Raw genomic sequence first — 19,740 nt, forward strand, 5'->3', positions numbered from 1 at the left:
TGAATTCTTAACTATATAATTGGCTGTTATGAAGGCAATTACAGTGATGCTGAGAAAACGCATCATTGTCAGAGAAGCATCTTTAAAAAAAAAAAAAAAAATACATCTTATCCTCCTCACTAAACTGTTAAGACATCAGCCATCGCTCCAGCCAGAGAGTAACGGTAGAGAGAGAGAGAACTAACCTTTATTATGTGCATCCATAACACTTAGCATAACACCTAGTAGGATCAGAATCTTCGTATCTCCCACAATCCTAGAACACATCATTCACCTCAAAGAGTGAGAACTGAATAAAGAGATCACACATCAAAAGATTACTAGAGAAAAGTACAATGAGCACAGCCTCTTAAAATAAGCCATTGTCAATTTATACTCAGATTCTTACAAAATGTGAATAAAGTTGTATTTCTGCTGAGCTAGTCAGCAATGTCCGTGAGGAAATATGCAATGGCATCATGTTTATTCAGAATGAGACTCTGAAAGGCAGTATTGTGTGCTGGGAGCAAAATCAACTGCCGTGGAAGTGGGACTCGTAAAAGATTAGGTTGGCTTCCTGCAAGATAGGTTGAAACATTTTTTAAAATATTTAAACACACCCATTCATACACACCCCATGGCATGCTTCAAGTATCCTTCTGCTAAAACACTTCAGACCTGTCTACTTCATTTTTTATTCTGATAGTGTTTCTAAGAGTAGGTAGAGGCAGGAATAGTTCTCAACATTCTTGAAGGAGTATTAATATTCATATAGATAGAATGATTTATAAAACATTTCATGTAAATTCATTGGTTCTGTGCTATAGTCTTCTCATCTCTGAAATAGAAGTGATGATAGTAAGAGTGACTTGCACATGATGACACACTCGGTAAGTGGCAGACTCAGGTCTTACGGGAACAAAGCCATTTTCAACAAAAGTCCTTACTTCTGTGTGAAAATAACCAGAGCATCATCACTGAGATCACAGTACTTTGCAGACAATAAATATTTGTAAGTGAATGAAGGAATGAATACACATTGTAAAAAGGATTGCTTCTTGCATTTTAGGGTTCAGGAAATAGTATGAATGCCGCTGCAATAGACTTTGTTATCAATGACAAAGTTACAGCATTATTGGGACTAGTGCTCTCTGCATATTCCTATTCATGCTTTATCCCCCTAAAGTTTATTTTAACATGTTAAGTGCCATGTCAATTACCGGTGACTGAAAGGAAAGGAAGACAAAACAGGCTTGGCGCTTAACATGTTAAGGACTAGGTTATTACAGAACCAAGATAATAGTGCCATCTAGTGACACTTCAAGTTATTGTCTCTAAAATTGCATATGACATGTTATTAAAAAGGTTCACTTGTTTGAGTGTGACATGTGCAACCTGTGATCCTCATATAATTTTTCTTCCCAAGAAATTTTTTCTCAAAATTTTACTATGTGGCAAACTTTCACAAGCTCATTCATACTTCCCAGATGACCTATTTACTCCAGATTTTTCAGTAGTTTGTATGTTTATATCTCAAAGACTGTTTCCTTAAGATCTATCAATTTTAAGGTACATTACAATTGCTTTTTAGGATAAAAATATTAATATAAAAATTGACTGTAAGACATGTTTTCAAAAACATTAAAATTAAAACAAAAAACCAAATTTACAATAAAGAAATTTTATTATTCAAGTATTTATTCATATACATATTGAATTTTAAAAATTAATCTTGTGCAGTTAATTTATCAGGAAAGGTGATTCATTAAATATATAATAAAGTATAATTTCATTGTTGAAAATATCAATGGTTTTCATCTATATAACACATATAGCATACATAAATTTAAAGTCAAACAGAATTTTAGTCAGGCTGTAGGTATCAATAATTATTAATTAATTATAGGTTTAATGTGAAGCACTGTATCTCGCTCAAAAAAGTCCGGGATAAGACAGTGTCTAGGTATATAAATTTGAGCAAATAACTTCTGTAACTCAGTATTGCCACCTGTATAATGGAATAACAATGACTAACTTATCAACCTACTAGAATTTTGAGGAACAAATGCAATAGCAAATGCTTTTAAAACTACTCTGTGGAGGTAAGAAATTAGGGGTGTTATTTCTAATAATTTTTTTACTGGGAGGGCAGGTGCTAGAGTTAGACTGCCAGAATCCAAATTATGGCCCCGCTGCTTACTAGTTAGGTAACCTTGGATAGTTATATTTCTACTCCTCAGTTCCTCATATGTAGAACAGGGATAATGTAATACCTCAACGGGCAGTAGTGTAACATGCTTATTAGCACACAGTAAACATTCACACGCACGCGTGCACGCGCGCGCACACACACACACACACACACACACACACACACCACATTCCCACTTCAATGGCCAAGGGATCAATTGTCAACTTAGGAGATCGTCACTATGTGATTCTCAACAAAAATATTAAATAGAGGGTTTTCATTGTCATCAATATTTATTGGACACTTAGGCAGGAACAAGGTCCCAGCCTAAGTGCCTTAGAATACTGAATTCCGTAACTCTCTATAGATGCTATAGATGAAACAAATAGGATATGTTAGCATAAAGTATTCAATCGGTGAAGGGATTAAGAAGTTACAAAATAACCCCGGGGATATAGAGTATAGCACCATAGGGATATAGTTAATATTGTTATAATAACTATAGATGGTGCCAGGCAAGATATGAGGGCGGCTTGGGCTCGGGCAAGCTTCCTAATAGGGAGCCTTCTCACTTTTATCTGCTCTTGCCCCTCCATTCCAATACAAAGCAGCAAGGTTGGGTTTTCATGCTTCTTCCCTGCCCAAAACCCTGATTTCCCACTTAGACTACACAGCAAATACCATTCCTGTATTTTCCTCTTATGTCATAATGCTCCTGGCACATGTGCCTTGAAAGGACCCATCTCACCTGAGGCCATGTCCCATAGTACTTCAATATGATTCAATAGGAGCCTGTCTCTCACTAGAGAATGTGAGCCCCAGGGGGTGCAGCATCCTTGTTTGTTCTCCCTCCCCTCCCCTCCCTCACTCCTCAGTTGTTTATCACCAACACTTAAAACAGTTTCTGGCACAAAACAGGTGATGGATTTATTCAAGATCAATATTATCCCCATCTATTTCTCCCTTTCCTTAAACAGTAATCACTGGTTTTGACACTGCATGGTGAGTAGAAAAGGCAGCCATATGTGGATTTAAAAAAAAATTTGAGAGGAAGGGGGAGAGTTGTTTCACCCATCTATACATTCATTGGTTGATTCCTGCAATGCCCTGACCAGAGATTGAACCTGTGACCTTATTGGTATATGGAATGACATCCAACCAACTGGGCTACCTGCCTGGCCAAAACCAGATGTGGATTCTTATAGTTGGAGTAAACAGATGCTTCAATTTCTCTAACCTTCAGCCCTCATAAAAGAATCAGGAATACCACCTCCCCTATTAACCTTTTAGGCTGTGAGTGTTAGATAACAAATATGAAAGCTCTTATGAACTGTGAAACACTATAACCACAAGAGTGTAACTGCTCTCATTTTAAAAATGAAAAGGAAGCCCAGAAAAAAACTGAGTGACAGCAGCAAGTGACCAAGATTTGCCTAATGCACAAACATTAAACAATATGTAATTTTAAGCAGACATTATACCAAAAGAACACTTTTAAGTGAGGGAATAGATGTGAAAACTACATTGGAAACTTTAAACCACCACTCCCCACTTTTGTTAGGTTTCTCCCTATTTGTAATATTGCTTGGCACCTTGAGGATTTTAAACAAACTCATAGCGGCCTTATCTATGTTTGTCAGTCACATGGTTTACCTTCAAATATTGAATTCATTATAATCTTTTCTGTTTTTTACCTGGATAGAATTCTGAAATTGTTCACATAATCAATTTCCAAAGCAGATAATTTTAAATTTCAATAAATTGCACCATTTTGTTAGAAAGTAATGGAAATATCTTGATCTTTCAGGCATTTGGGGCTTTTCATAGAAACCGTACTCTATGCTATGGGGTTAGGCATCCCAGGTCACACTTCCTAACAGTGACTCTGATCACTCACTCAACTACTCGGAGCTCAGTTCCCTCACCATGAGTATGAGGCTAGAAATCAATCTCACAAGGTTGTTGGCAAGATTCAATTAAAATCGTCCGTGTGCAATACTTCACACACAATAAAAGGATTTTTTTTTCCAGTTTTTCGCCTCATCTTTTTAGACTCTTAGATCAACGAAATGTTGAGTGTTTTCTCAGATACATTCTATATTTATAATTTAGTAGTTTAAACATCTGACTTCTTGGAAGTGTAAAAAAAGAAGAAAAAAAAGGCTAACTAATAGTTTTTATTGCATTGTGATGTTAATCTGACCGCTGAGCCACTGGCAGGGCTATCCTTAAAAGTTCTAAAAAACACTGTCCCATATACATGAGAAAATCAGTTAACCATGAAATCTAAAATACATAAAGTTGAAAATATGAAAATAGGACTACTCCCACCTATCACTTAACTTTTCATTACACTTCATTTGAGTCAGCATAATCTTTATTTCAAAATAGCATTTTTATTATATAAAAATGTAAAAATCCAGCAAAACTAGAAATACCAAATATATTTTCCTGGGCTTTCACATTGGTTGATTTTTATTTGCAAACTCTTTTTCAACACAATTTATATCCTTATCCCCATTTGCAGTCTGATTATACAAGTGCTAAGTGGCAGAAAAGTCTGGAATAAATACATCAGAAAAAAAAAAGAGGCCAAGCTGTGGAACAAAGTTGCATGCAACAGGTCTGAGGATGGCGGAGAGTGTCGAGGAATAAAACAGAGTAAGACAAAGTAATTGGAAGGTGTTAGCTAAAGTTCTTTCAGTCATCTTTATCTTTTGCTCCATGTTTAAGGATGCGTGTGAACTCGATGTAATTGAAATTTCCCTTTTTGTCAATGGGCGCTTCTCTGTACAGCTCATCCACTTCCTCGTCTGTAAACCGATCTCCCATTGTTGTCAGCAGCTCTCTCAGGTAATCTTCCTGAATGGTGCCTGGAAGACATAGAAGGAAGGGAATCATGAATAATTCCTGGAACTTTAATGGTTAGTTTCTACACTAGGTCAATCTTACAAAATACTTCAGAACATACATATTTAAACAAACAAAATAGTGAACTAAGACATTATGTAACTATATTATTATGTTTTCCTCTTACTTTGAGTTATTTACAATATTACATTAAATCATTTAAAAAGTTTAGTTAACAGAGTGTAAGCATGAATGATGGTACATCGTTGACAGAAATGGGGAAGCAGTAATAGGGTGCAAGGTACATCTGAGGAGGTGATGTGGGTACTGAGTTCAAATGTAGGGTTAATATAGAAGAAAAGATGAAAATGAGAGAAGTAAGAAAAGTGAATAGTTAGGCTTTACATACTTCAAAATGAGAAGGGGGGAAAAAAACCCTAAAATTTTAATAACTCAAGTTTGTTAACTACAATCATGTGCTGCTTAATGGATACATTCTGAGAAATGCAGCATTAGGATATTTCATTGGTTATACAAACATCAAGTGTACTTACACAAACCTAGATGTTATAGCCTACTATATACCTAGCTATAGGTATAGCCTGTTGCTCCAGGCTACAAGCCTGTACAAATATAAGATTAAATCAAGCACAAGATGCAATGATGCAATGAAGGGATACAACAAACAGGAGATGTATGAGGCTGCTGCTGGTCTAACATACAGCATACTGCTTTACAGAAAACTTTTTTCTTAAAAGTAGTACACTCTAAAATAACAATAAAAAGTGTAATATAGTCCTGGCCAGATTAGTTGGCTAGAGCATCATCCTGATACAAGGTTGAAGGTTCAATCCCCAGTCAGGACACATACAAGAATTAACCAATAAATGCATAAGTAAGTGGGATAAATCAATATTTCTCTCTATATATAATCAATTAATAAATAAAAATTTAAAAGTAGTATAGTACAGATACTACCCTGTTTCCCCGAAAATAAGACAGTGCCTTATATTAATTTTTGCTCCCAAAGATGCGCTAGGTCTTATTTTCAGGGGATGTCTTATTTTTCCATGAAGAAGAATACGGTACACACTTATTGTTAAATGAAAATAAAGGAACTTTATTACCTGTATACGGTACGGTAGTACGGTAGTTGTCAACACAAACCAGACAAACTGTGAATCCTACAGTATCAAGAATTTACTCATTTATTCAATGACAATCATGTTATCATCTTCTGGAACATCATCATAACAATCTAATTCCTGAATTTCCTGGTGAATTTCTTGTGACTCCGTTTCTTCCAGAATCAGTGGACCAAATCTCTCATGTTTAGCAATAGCATTCTGAGACAGAGCCTAGGGGGGCCTTATTTTCGGGGGGATGCCTTATATTTCACTCAGAAGAAAACCTGTAAGTAGGTCTTATTTTCGGAGAATGTCTTATTTTCGGGGAAACACGGTAGTAACAGTCATTCTCAGTATTCTGTACTGTACATAATTGTATGTGCTATACTTTTATACAACTGGCAGCGCAGGAGGTTTGTATATACCAGCCTCACCACAAACAGGTAAGTAATGGGTGTACTCTGATGTTATAATGGCTATGATATCACTAGAAATTTTTCAGCTCCATTATAATCTTGTGTGAACACAACTACTGTGCTTGATCAAAGCAGCTGTTAGGTGGCACATGATAGTATACTTTCTGGTGTGATTTATAGTCTCTTGAAGAAGTTGCTTTTATTATTTAAGAACTACTATTTCACAGACATCCTCTTTGGCTTTCAGGAAGCTCAGATCCAAATTCAAAGAGTAACACCACAAATTCTGTAGCTTTATGATCTACATATATCTGTGTCCTAGCCATTCTCATTATACCATTGTAAATAATAGTTTCCCTTTATTCATTTTTAAAAATGTGTATATTACTAATTTTTTTCTTCTTTTTAAAAAAAGTATTTTTATTAATTTCAAAGAGGAAGAGAGAGAGAGACTCACTGATGGGCTGCCTCCTGCACACCCCACACTGGGGGATTGAGCCTGCAACCCATGCGTATGCCCTGACCAGGAATCAAACCTTGACCTCCGGTTTCATAAGTCAACACTCAACCACTGAGTGATACTGGCTGGGCAACTATATTTTTCATTTTCTAAAAAAATGTTTCAAACAGTCTGGAATAAGGACATAAACAAAGAGCACCCACCAGTTGCTTCTTCATCAAAGCAAGCAAAAGCATTTCTGATGACATCTTCGGGATCTGTGCCATTTAACTTCTCACCAAACATCGTGAGGAACATGGTGAAATTTATGGGACCTGGAGCCTCATTCATCATGGCATCAAGGTATGCATCTGTTGGATTCTTTCCTATAAGAGTTCACATTTTAACATTTAAGGACAAAGATCTAATTTCAACAAATAATTGCTCTGTTATTCTCCCCAACACATTTAAAAAGGTATATCATCCTCACATAAAACTAATTTTTCAATTAATTGCATTAAGGCCATTTTAAAAGACAACTTCTGACATCATAAAAAATCTCTGATACACCATTATAAAAAAGGGCTTAGGTTGAATGTTGGTCATTTATCGATACTTTCTATAACTTTTCTTTCACTATTTTAAACAAAACAAACACTAAAACTATGGTCCAGCAATGCCATGTTATTCATTTTGAATGCTGATAACATAAAAGGCCATCAGGGCATTTCAATACCAATTATTAAAAAAAAAAAAAAAAAAAAAATATATATATATATATATATATATATATATATATATATATATATATAAATATCCTTATTTCCAATTATGGTACAGTTGCCCATGAATTGGTAAGCTTTAAAATTTTATTTGTTGGTCATTTAAGTGAAAACTATTAGGCTGGTTTAAAATTGGGAGATTATTTTGAACAATGTTACAAACTGATTGCCACACATACTGCCAAATGCTGTTGATTCATGTCACTGCCCTGCATTCTTGTTTAGTACTGTTCATAATGGAAATCTTAGTCTTGGTTCCAACTGAGAGCATTCTCCCTCTTCTAGTGCAGTAATGAGGGATGTGCCCGACCCCTCTCTCAAAGTTTGGAGTAATTCCCCTGGAATGGCCACATAAGGTAGGAGTAACAATGAATGGAATAGCAGTCTAGAAGGAATAGTAGAATAGAAGGTCTGGAATTGTGGTTTGCATTTCAGTTCAGCTGCTGGCTGTGTGACCTGGGAGAAAGTGGCAGGTGTCCAGGGTTTACTTTTTAAATCTGTAAAATGGACTGATTAAATTTGGTACCTGAAAGGTTCCTTCTAACACTAAGTTTGTATGATTCTCCATAAAAAGGACATCTGTAAGTTGGATATTCATATCTAAGGAGGCACCTCAATATTACATCCAGATGCACTTACTGATAGTCAACTCTAGAATTATGGTTCATACGGTATGTAAAGTTTTAATCCTGGGAATCTGGGTGAAATTTAAATGCCAAGTCAGTATCTGTCTTACTGCTTTACAATCTTCACTCATACCTACCCAACAAAGATTAGCCCAAAATTAATCTCTAGATTCTTTTTTTTATAATATATTTTATTGATTTTTTACAGAGAAAAAGAGAGAGAGATAGTTAAAAACATTGATGAGAATCATCTATCAGCTGCCTCTTGCACACCCCCTACTGGGGGTCAAACCTGTAACCTAGGCATGTGCCCCTGACCAGGAACTGAACTGTGACCTCCTGGTTCACAGGTCGATGCTCAACCACTGAGCCACGCCTGCCAGGCTACTTTAAATCATTTATCTTTACATTTTCTTTTCTTTAGTTATAAAAAAATTTATAAAATTATGAAAGTCCCCTTTCCTGTGTTTCCTTTTCCAGTAGCAATGCCCTTCCTCCTTAGACTATCGTCATTATTATTGTTACTTCCTACCTATAAACGGTCCTCAACATTTATTACTAACTGGCTATATTATTAGTCACACATTTTGTTATAAATTCCAATATTTTTCCACCTACCCATCTCCTGGCTGTTCACCTAGACCTATAATACTGAGCTGTGAGGAACTGAGGCCTGCCTGGCCAAGTACCTGCCAGGTCCCCAACCCTACAGGCTCATCCTCTTATGACTGGCCAAACCCCAACATGCCACCTCCCATCCAGGCATTTCTCAGTAGGCTCTGGAGACAGGGCAGGAATATTTGGACATCACACAGAAAATGATTCACAGAATGCTGAATTATTATTTTTTGAAATCAGGCATATTAAGAATATAAAAGTCTACCTAGAGAAGCGAGCATATCGTGCAAATCTTCCTTGTCAATGAAACCATCTCTGTTCTGATCAATCATGTTGAAGGCCTCTTTAAACTCCTGAATCTGTGACTGATCAAACATGGCGAACACATTGGATGTTGCGCGCTGGGGGCGCTTCTTGGTGGTCTTGGTCTTTGCCTTTTTGCTCGACATGGTGGCTGCTTAATTCTAGAGTTAAAAAGCAAAAGCAAAAAAGAATGCATAAAAGATAAAGCAAAAACAGAACTTATAATACCTAAAGTTAAAGAGTAAAAATACCTTAATGTAGAAATATTACTTCATTAGAGCAGGAATAAATATATATACAAACTCTATTTCCAATGTGACAATTAAATGGCTAGAAAAAAAAAAAAAGCAGTTTCAAAGAAATTAAGAAACAATAGATATTATTGATGTAGCTTCTCCTAAAATTTCATTAAACCCATATTTATTAAGTGGGAATTAATTTTAAAATATGTAACAACCTAGCATTTACTGAGTGCTTACTATGAGCCAAACAGTTATGCAGACAGGGGGCTCCGCTAAAGAGAAGACTCTAAAGTTGGTATCTTATTTTTACAAGGACTGCCTCATTTAATCCTCACAACAATCCTCCATTTTACTTATTTCCACTTTATTACCAATGTTGCATAACCTCTCTGAGCCTCAGTATTTTCAAAACATGGTTTGAAAAGCATCGAAGCTCAATCAATACTCTGTTTTACAGCAAAACACGATATTTATTCCAGTGCACGTAAGAATTAAACAAGATAACATACACAAAGAAACTGTTATAGTCACTATATGGTGCAAGTTAAAAAGGCTATCGTTTAAAAAAATCATCAAAACCTGTCCTTTAATCTTGTATCCCTTCTTGTTACTTTTTTATTTCCCATTTCCCTTGACAAAGCTTTCAGATTAATACTCAACTGCCTCCATTTTCTCATCTTCCCAATAACTCAATTCTCTGTAACATGGTGTTGGTAGCAGCCTCCAATACTCTATTGAAAGCCACCAATAATTTAAATGCCAAAAAGAATGAACACTTTTCATCCATTTTTTTATTTGTAATTTTAATTACAACATCCCAAGTCTGAATCTTAGCTCCACTATTATTACTACAATACATATAACTTCAGAAAATCCAAGGACACCAGAGTAAATTTTTTATCCAGTGTATATTCAACCTTCACAAATTCCCTATGAAATCGATACTACCTAGGTTAAAAAACAAACAAACAAACAAACAAAATCAGTGGCTCCTGTGGAGTAAGGAACTTAATTTTGCAAAAAGGAAAGTCTGGCCTTTGTCCTTGGCTCCTGGAAAGTAAACTCAAGGCCTTGAAATGTCACACCTGGTATCTGGGATCTTGGGTCACACTAGATTTTTTAACAATGTGATTTACCATGGGGCGTAGGGTCATGTGTTATCAGTTGACCTCTCAAGGGGTTGGAGGCTGAGGTAAGTTGTGCAGCAGTCAACTGTATCTAAGTGCCAGAGCTCCAATAAAATCTATGGATATCAAGGATCAAGTGCGTGTCCTTGGTTGGCAATACTCCATGCATACTGTCTCACCTTGCTGTCAGAAGTCAATACTGTCCATGAGAGACAACAATTGCAAGCTCTGCATTTAGAAGACTCCTGGACTCTGTACCATGTGTCTCTTCCCTTGGATAATTTTAATCTGAACCCTTTTACTGTACCAAACCAGGGGTATAACAGCTTTCAGTGAGTTCTGTGAATCCTAGCAAAATATTGAACCTGAGTTATCCTGGAAACCCACACTTGCCATTGGTGTCAGAAATAAGGGTGGTCTTGGGGACTGTTCTTTAACTGCAGCCACTGGGCGTGAAAGCAGATGACTAGTTGGGGCAGTGGCTGAGCAAGGGAATTTTTCTTTCTCTTTCTTCAATCTCTAAAATACCCCACATGGGTGTTTTGAAGTTTGGCTTGATGCAGTTTTGAACAGAGCAGATACAGGCTCAATGTAGTGATACCATCATTTCTTTTTTTTAAAGTTTATTTTTTTCTCTGTACTTCATTTAAAAACAGTACATTTATACATGTATATAGTACCTATAAAAACTATACATGTAGACACATAAAATGAAAAATGTGAGACAAAGTTGTAGCAAAACAATCAATCTGCAGAGAATTCTGGCCCACAAAGAAACTACTATCCTTGGTCTCCTTACCTACTGAGAGAAGTAGGCTTTCTCCACTTTCGCACTTCCCACTAACTTTCCACCCACCACAATCTGGCTTTCTTTTCTCTACTGCAACTACTTTCAAATTACCAAATCCAGTCTAAATCTCCTTGGACCACTCTGCTGTATCTGATACCATTTTATTCCTCTTTAGAGACTCAAAAATTCTTGGTCTTAGTGAAAGTCACAGTAGAAATGAACTGTCCCAATGGAAAGAGACTGCAAGGTTCCCAACCTTGAAGACCTTACCTCTAATGAGGAAGGCTCCTAAACATTATATTGGAAAGACTGATTGATGTAAAATGCTGTATTTGACTTGGTGTCACCCATATAATCTCTCTCAGTTCTATGGCTGGTCCTCCTCCATTTTCTTGTTATGCCTTTATCTCTTCCACTCAATTACATTAAATATTCATGTATTCTAGCAGTCAGGACTTGGCCCTGCTTGGATGATCTCATTGACTCTCACAGTTCTGACCACACCTATGTTTCCTAAGTCTGTTACCTCCAGGTTTGACCTGTCCTTGAGTTACATACTCAAATATCCAACTGCTTGTGAAAAGTATCCATTTGAATATCCCAGACACTCATAACCAATGTGTTGAAGACTGAATTGTCTTCCCCTTCCTAAACTTTCTCATCTTTTTGTTTTCTCTCAATTAATGGCACCATCACTTACCCACTGACCAAACCAGAAACCTAGGAGTCACCGTGACTCATGTCTATCCCTGATGAATCAGCCTTACCTCTTAAATATTTCTCAGATTTGTTCATCTTCCTCATTCCAGCTGGGCCCTCATCATCTCTGTGCACTTCTATAGCCAACTAAACAATATCCTTGCTTCTTAGTCCCCTCTAAACTACCCTTCATGTTCCAGCCAGAAGTGTCTAAAACATAACTATGACATTACCATTCCCCCTTAAAAAATCTTCTTTGGCTTTCTACTGCCTCATAGGACAAAGTATAAATTCTTTAAAAAATATATATTTTGTTGATTTTTTACAGAGAGGAAGAGAGAGGGATAGAGAGCTAGAAACATCAATGAGAGAGAGAATCATTGATCAGCTGCCTCTTGCACCACCCTTATTGGGGATGTGCCCGCAACCAAGGTACATGCCCTTGACCGGAATCGAACCCGGGACCTTTCAGTCCCCAGGCTGAGGCTCTATCTACTGAGCCAAACCGGTCTCGGACAAAGTATAAATTCTTAAGCATGGCGTACCAGGTCCTCCTCTGTCTACTCTAGAATGACCTTTCCAGCCTCATCTCTAGACCTTCTCTGCTTTGTGCTTTTCCTTCAGCAATCCCACACTGCTTGTTTGGGCCCAAGGCACCACGCAGTTTGTGTACTGCACTTTTGCTCTTGCTATTTTTCTAGCTCAAAATGTTTTAAGAACAGAGAGAGAATTAAAGGCCTACTCAACTAATAGCTACTACCATTTATTGAGTGACTCATGTGCTAAGCACATTATATGCATTAAATTTAACTGGTATATGCCTGCTGTACAAATGAAAAAAACTGAAGATCAAAGATATTAAATAATTTGCCAGAGATCACCTAGTGGCAAGCTAGGAGTCAAACCCCCTTTACTCAAGGTTATTTCTATCTATATGTTTTCTCTGTATTAAATGCTCTTCTAATATTTTGAGTATACCTAGGACGTCAAATTAATTTTTAACCTATAACTGTAAAGAAAAACAACCAAACCTTACCCTTAAACTACAGTTACAGAAAATAATATCCATATACAATATAATGTAGCACATGATGTAATGAATAACCCTCAATAGCAGGAAGGACTTTTTACTTCCTCTTCAAATTTTTAATTATTTTTTATAAATTCCCAATATAGAGTGAATTTAAGGTCCTAAGTAGCGTTCACAGAGGTTATAAAAAGGGCAGGAATAAAAAAAACACACAAAAACCCTGGTATTATAGGTGGCTGTGGCATCAACATATTCAAATAAATACTTGCAAAATCACTTGCAATACTAATGTGCAAATCAAAACATGGGCACCATAATCATTAATAAGCAGAAACTGCTTGTGAACATCATTCAGCCTACATAGCTTTATTGGAAGCTTGTGAATATGGTGATGAGGTATATTCTATCAGCTATGTATGAATTCCTTGACATTTTTTTAAGTATCTTAAATTAGCTAATTGCTGTCACCATATGGCAAGTAAATATGGCCCTCACAGTAGTTAACCTTCTGCTTTCAATCTTGACTGTACATTAAAATCACCCTGGAGGTTTAAAAAAACTGATGCCCAGGTCCTACTCTAGTTTAACTGAAAATGAATGTCCACGGGCAGGGCCCAGGAATCAGTATTTTTAAAAATGTACCAGGTAACTCCAAAGTACTTTGAAGGCTGAGAATCACTACATTAATTACATGGAAGGTATTGGCTGAACTAATAAAGGTATCATGGTTTAATGGTGATGCTGGAGAACAGGATTCTAATTCCAGTTCTGTCATTTTCAAGTTGTATGGCTTTCAGTTATTTTAGCTTTCCTGGTTCTCATTTTTTTCATCTATAAAATAAAAGGTAGGTAAATCAGAAGTCAAACTGGCAGTTACCAAATATATGCAGTCTGTAGGAAGTTCATTTAGTATCCCCAGGTATGGTCTTTTAAGTGCCTTTTTAAATTACTGAACTCGTTTTAAAAACCTGAATATTTTACTTTAATAAAAACAAATTTCAGGAATCTTGGAAAACTATATGATAGGAATCACTTGACCAGCATTCCCAAATTCCTATAGATAATGAGTGTTCAGTGAGCAATTCCTACTATTCCCTCTTATCTTCCTGATGGTCAGTATTTGTTTATGTTACCGCCTGTATCCTGAGTTGAATCTGTTCCCTGGTGGTAGCCAGAATCCAAAATGGCCCTCAACATTTCCTCATGTCCTTGTGTAGTCCCTCCAATAAAAAAGATTGTTGAGCCGAAACCAGTTTGGCTCAGTGGATAGAGCTTCGGCCTGCGGACTGAAAGGTCCTGGGATCAATTCCGGTCAAGGGAATGTACCTTGGTTGCGGGCACATCCCCAGTGGGGGGTGTGCAAGAGGCAACTGGTCGATGTATTTCTCTCATCGACATTTCTAACTCTCTATCCCTCTCAATTCCTCTCTGTGTAAAATCAATAAAATATATTAAAAAAAAAAAAAAAAAGACTGTTGACCTGTGAAACAGTAAGGAAGGTGAAATAACCCTCTACATTCTGAGTTCTTCCTGACACCACTGTAATAATAGATTAACAAGAGAAAAACAAAGAGAAGTTTATTAACATGTATACATGGATATATCCAGAGAAAAAACAATTATCAGAGGTGGCTTAGAATTCAGGCTTAAATATCATCTTCAACTGAAGACAAAAAGAAGAAAGATATGTTATGGGGAGAAGCTAGTTATGGAAAGTTACCAGGAAAAGCAAAGCAAACAAGGGTAATATTTGTCATGTAGACTGAAATCAGGGCCTTCTTCACTGATAGAGTCTAAAGTTGGCTACAGAGAGTGACCTTTGTCCTTCCTGGTAGAGAGGGAAGGAAACCTTTATAAATTTATGTCCTGCTTTTGTCTTGTTTGGCCTCTACAATAAATTGCCTTTAGCTCAAAATAGTATTTATGTCCAAGTGGCATATTTTGGAATGACATATTCTACTACCCTTCATAACCAATGGGATATTGCAAAAATAATAGTGTGACTTTGTCGTAACAGACACTGCAGCTTTTGCCTTGCTCTCCCCTTTGGATCACAATCTGGGAGAAACCAGGACCAGGTTATTAGGGTAGTATGCACCCTAAGGAAAGGTCCATGTGGCAGAGAACTGAGGCCTCCTGTCAATAGTCAGGATCACCTTGCCAGTCATGTGAATCAGCCATCTTCGAGGCTGATCTTTCTTCAAGATTGCAAACCCACCTGGCATCTTCATGAGGCCTTGAGCCAGAACCACCTAGTTAAGCTGCCCTGAAATTCCTGACCTTCAGAAACTGTTTACTGTTGTTGTTTTTTAAGGGCTAAGTTTTGGAGTAATTTGTTATATAGCAATAGAAAACTAATAAAGCCACGGTGTTTCCTTAGTCTCTTTAATGTTAAAATAGGTCATACCTTTATGTCAGAGTTATAACCACAGAATTTTGAAAAGTCAAAGGGGCCATAATCAAGTTTGCACTGTAGGGAATTTTCTATTTCTGATTAGAAAATGTCAATTCCTTCTGTTCAATTTCTCTCCAACTTCTGTGGGTTCCTCTTTTAACTGCAACAGAGTCACCCCTTCTCCAACATTCCCATCTCCACTATCCTGTTCTTCTTACTGATTCCTACGCTGATTTGCTTGCTAGTTCCTGCCTCCTAATTGGAATTTCCTTTAGGGCAGTCCTTGAATGACTTTGCTTTTAAAGTACTGGTTGAAAAACTGGTAGCACAAAGTTACTACTCAAAAATGAGGTTATTAAGGAGGGAAGAGGAACTGGTTTTGTGAGCAAAGGGATGATATAAAGATCAAGTTTTGGCCACGCTGCAGCAAAATGGCAGAAGAGATGCCTGAAGCAGGATGCTTAAGAGATCTCCATTGGCAAAGCCAACTTCTGAGCAAAGGCACAGGGTGAGACTGAGAATGGATGAACACAAAAAAAGCAGAGAGCAGCAGTTCTTGGGCTGAAACCTAAGATCACTTCGATTCAACTGTCATCTTCACCAAGGTCTATTTTTATAAATTTCTTACAGATTCCCAAGGTCATTACCATAGTTCGGACAAATGTTTGTGCTCACTGGATTCATGAGCAACAGTTTGAAAACAGCAATTATAAAGAAAATTTAGTACTTATGTTAAAAAACCCCACAAAATTAACCTCATATATTTAATAACGTGATTGTTTTTAAGATGCATATTTAGGCAAATATGTAATCAATTCAATAAATTATATCTCCCCCCCCCAAGAGCTTTACTCAATGTTTACATCTTTTTTCTTAGCACCAGTTAAATTTTCCTTGTAGTTTATGGTTAAATTTTAATGTTTAGCACATGCTGTCATTTATTTTTATTTTTATCCTTACTGGAGGATACTTTTTTTTGCTTGTTTTTAAAATTTTTTTAGAGAGAGTAGAAGGGAGAGGGAGAAACATGTATGTGTTGCCTCCTGTACCGACCCTGATTGGAGATGGAACCTGCATAGGTTATGTGCCCTGACCAGGAATCAAACCCGCAACCTCTTGGTGTACGGAACGATACCCTAACCTAGCCACAATAATAATATTAATATCATTTCATAATAATATTTCTTCATTATAGATTTTATGATTGTCCCAGTTGGCAGTAAACTTTCCATGCTCTGAACTCCTATATAACTTTGTTTTATTACAATAAAATTTATATCTGATGAAATGCACAGATCTTAAAATAAGTTTTGGTAAATGTGTATACTCATGTAACCACCACCCCAATCAAGTAACAAATGTTAACATCATGCCAGTCAGTTCCCTCGAAGTCAACCATCCTCTCTCATAGGCAACCATTGCTCAGATTTCTATCACCATAGATTCATTTTGTCTTTGACTTCTATAAATGGAATTATACAGTGTACATTCTACGTGCCTGACTTCTTTCACTCAATGTAATGTTTCTGAGATTCGCCTAACAGGGGTTCATTCTTTTTTTTTTTTTTTTTTTTTTTTAACTGCCTAGTAGTATTCCATTGCCATGCCATTTACATATACATTTTTATGACATTTAGCCTTTCTACCTTGGATTGCAGGTCTACTAGAGTGAGTTACACACGGCAGGTGTACAATAAATACTAGTCACGTAAATACATAAACATGCTTCCTTCCTATCACAAATAGTTACATATATAGATGCATATTATAAGGTAGGACCTGGATCTGATTCCCAAAACAAGGCTTTTCTCTGTGGTCTACCCATGGATTAGCATAAACTTCACTGAATCCTTCCTGCAGAGATCCTTACCAAAATTACCAGCTACCGTTATTTTATACCTGGAAGAAACAGTACTAATAGCCAATAACCAAGTGCTAAATATGTGCGAGGCATTGGTCTAAGCATGTTACGGTTAACATATTTAATCCTCACAATAACTTATAATACAGATGAAACTATTATCCCCCTTTCTTAGATGAGAAAAACAGGGCAAGAAGAATAATCAATTTGCCTATGGCCATGCAGCTAGAAAAAGGTAGAGCTTAGATCCAGGATCTCTCCTCAGGAAGTCTAGCCCCCCAGAACCTGTATCACTAATCAATTAATATAATATCCTGCATATTGGCAACTGAAATTCTCGACCATGAAAATATTCATAGCCAGATGGGAGTAATAAGCAATGCCACCACACTGCTCAAGTGTGAAATGAGGAAGATCTCAAAAGTTGGCGGCAATGAAAACCATTCTTAGATACCTGGTGTCTGAATCTTGGGAGAGGGATAACCAGCCTCATTTAGGGGGTCCAAGTCCTCTTATCTTTGCTAACCCCTACAGCCCGGACCTGAGGACTGTCCTTCCTTCAAAGTTGCCGCTCATCTTGTCTAAATTTGGTCCTACTGAAACATAAATGAAGGTTGACTCAGCCATTGTAGTTGTTTCATTCAACAGAGCCTAAACAAACACAAACTTGTATATTTTGTTATGAAGTCCAGGAGGGTCCACCTAATGCTTACAGAGAAAACGGGGGGCATCCCCTCAAATGATCTTAGGCAAGTCATCTCACTTCTCTTGGTTTGTTTCCTCAATCATAAAATGAAAGATAATCTATAAAGTTCTTTTGAATTCTAAAATGCTTTTCTTACCAACGGACCAATGCAATTTCATCTTAAACAAAGGCTGCCAAACTAATCTCTAAATACCCTTTCTTCATATTACTTCCTTGGTGAAGAATCCAAAACGACTCCCTAATGCCTCTTATGTAATCTTCTCTTTTTCCTCCAGTTTACAAGGCATCCTAAAAAAAAAAAAGGCCACATTTACCTACCCATCCACCCCCCTTATTTCCAGCGATTACTCCTTATAGTTCTGTTCCATTCAAGGTCGTCTTCCCACCATCTCCTTTCCACTCGACACAAATTCCCACATTGGCTGCTTTTGGGCTTGTGACCTCCTACCACAGATCCAACCAGAAAATACGAAATTCTCCCTTCTAGGGCTGACTCCAAGGCTTCCAACGAGGCCACAATTCAATGGAAAACCTTCCTGATTTTTATGTATCCTTTTCTCCAATCAACACGAATGCACTAAATCTTTATAAGATGCAAGCTGCAGTGAGACAACTCCTAGGGACATCATGACATTGTGTAGCCTATACTAACCAGTACCCGGTATAGGTTAAAATGTTTCTCTAATAGTTTCCTTGGACGTTTCATCTAAGGCAGGAACCGTGCGTCCCTAGACTCCAGCATCCCCCAAAGGCTCAAGCCCTGGGTGCGGTACAGAACCGGGGCTCAGCCCCCGAATGGAATGGACCGCCTGGGCCCGCGGGGGCGGGGGCAGGGGCAGGGGCAGGGCAGGCACCAGGTGTGATGTCACCCTGGGTGACGCGGGGCCGGGGCCGGCCACCTCTTCCAGCCGGGCCTTTTCCCAGGCGGCTCCCTCCGCCGGGAGCTTCCGTTCAGGCCTGGCCGGGCGGTGGCCAGGGCTCCGCGCCCACCCTGACAGTCCCCCGCCCTCCGCCCCCCACCCCCAGTAGCAGTCTGACCGCCGGCGTGTGCCGGGAGGCAGAGGGGGCCCCTGGGGCCCAAGGGGTGTCGGCGCGGGGACAGGAGCCACTCACCGCCGCCGCCAGACACCAGAACGCGGGCTGCCCTGCACCAGACGACCGGCGACTACGACGATCGCGGAGCTGTGGCGCGGCAGAGGCGGCGCCCGGCACTTCCTGCCTCGGGAGGCGGACCGGAAGGCGCACCGGAAGGCGCGGCGGGAACCAACTCGGGAAGGGGGGGGTGGGCGTGCGGCGCGGTGCTCCGTCGGGCTGGAGCGGAGCCCGCCGCGGCCACCGGGAGCGGGGCCGGCCGGCGAGCACGGCCGGGGTCTTCGCCGGCTTTCTCAGCCCGGCTGGTGCGGGCGGGACGGGCAGAGTGCAGCCCCGCCGCCCGCGTCGCCCCCCTCCGCCGCCGCGGTCCCCGCGCCCTTCCGCATTCCCGGCGCCGGGGCCTGGAATTTGACCCGGGCGGGGCGGGGCGGGGCGCGGCGCGGCGGGGCGGGGCGGGGCGCAGCCCC

The 19,740-nt window shown here is 38.7% G+C and overlaps 1 protein-coding gene across 6 annotated transcripts; it reads right to left on the reverse strand.

The window, feature by feature from the left end:
- Positions 1 to 1,914: 1,914 nt before the first annotated feature.
- On the reverse strand, positions 1,915 to 19,431 carry LOC118708330 (myosin regulatory light chain 12B). 6 transcript variants are annotated; one of them, XM_036419615.2, is made up of 4 exons: positions 19,298 to 19,431; positions 9,294 to 9,492; positions 7,227 to 7,388; positions 4,628 to 5,043 (listed from the first exon to the last, which is right to left on the reverse strand). In XM_036419615.2, the coding sequence occupies exons 2-4, from the start codon at positions 9,475 to 9,477 to the stop codon at positions 4,871 to 4,873; spliced, it is 519 nt and encodes a 172-aa protein (XP_036275508.1). In that variant the 5' UTR covers positions 9,478 to 9,492; positions 19,298 to 19,431; the 3' UTR covers positions 4,628 to 4,870. The 6 variants fall into 6 exon arrangements, with proteins under 6 accessions (XP_036275510.1, XP_036275508.1, XP_045430609.1 ...); XM_045574653.1 differs by having other exon boundaries at positions 19,295 to 19,408; XM_045574656.1 differs by lacking the exon at positions 19,298 to 19,431 and adding an exon at positions 18,318 to 18,338.
- Positions 19,432 to 19,740: the final 309 nt, after the last annotated feature.

The sequence above is a fragment of the Pipistrellus kuhlii genome, unplaced genomic scaffold (genome assembly GCF_014108245.1).
Source record: "Pipistrellus kuhlii isolate mPipKuh1 unplaced genomic scaffold, mPipKuh1.p scaffold_m20_p_6, whole genome shotgun sequence".
Taxonomy (NCBI): Eukaryota; Metazoa; Chordata; class Mammalia; order Chiroptera; family Vespertilionidae; genus Pipistrellus; species Pipistrellus kuhlii.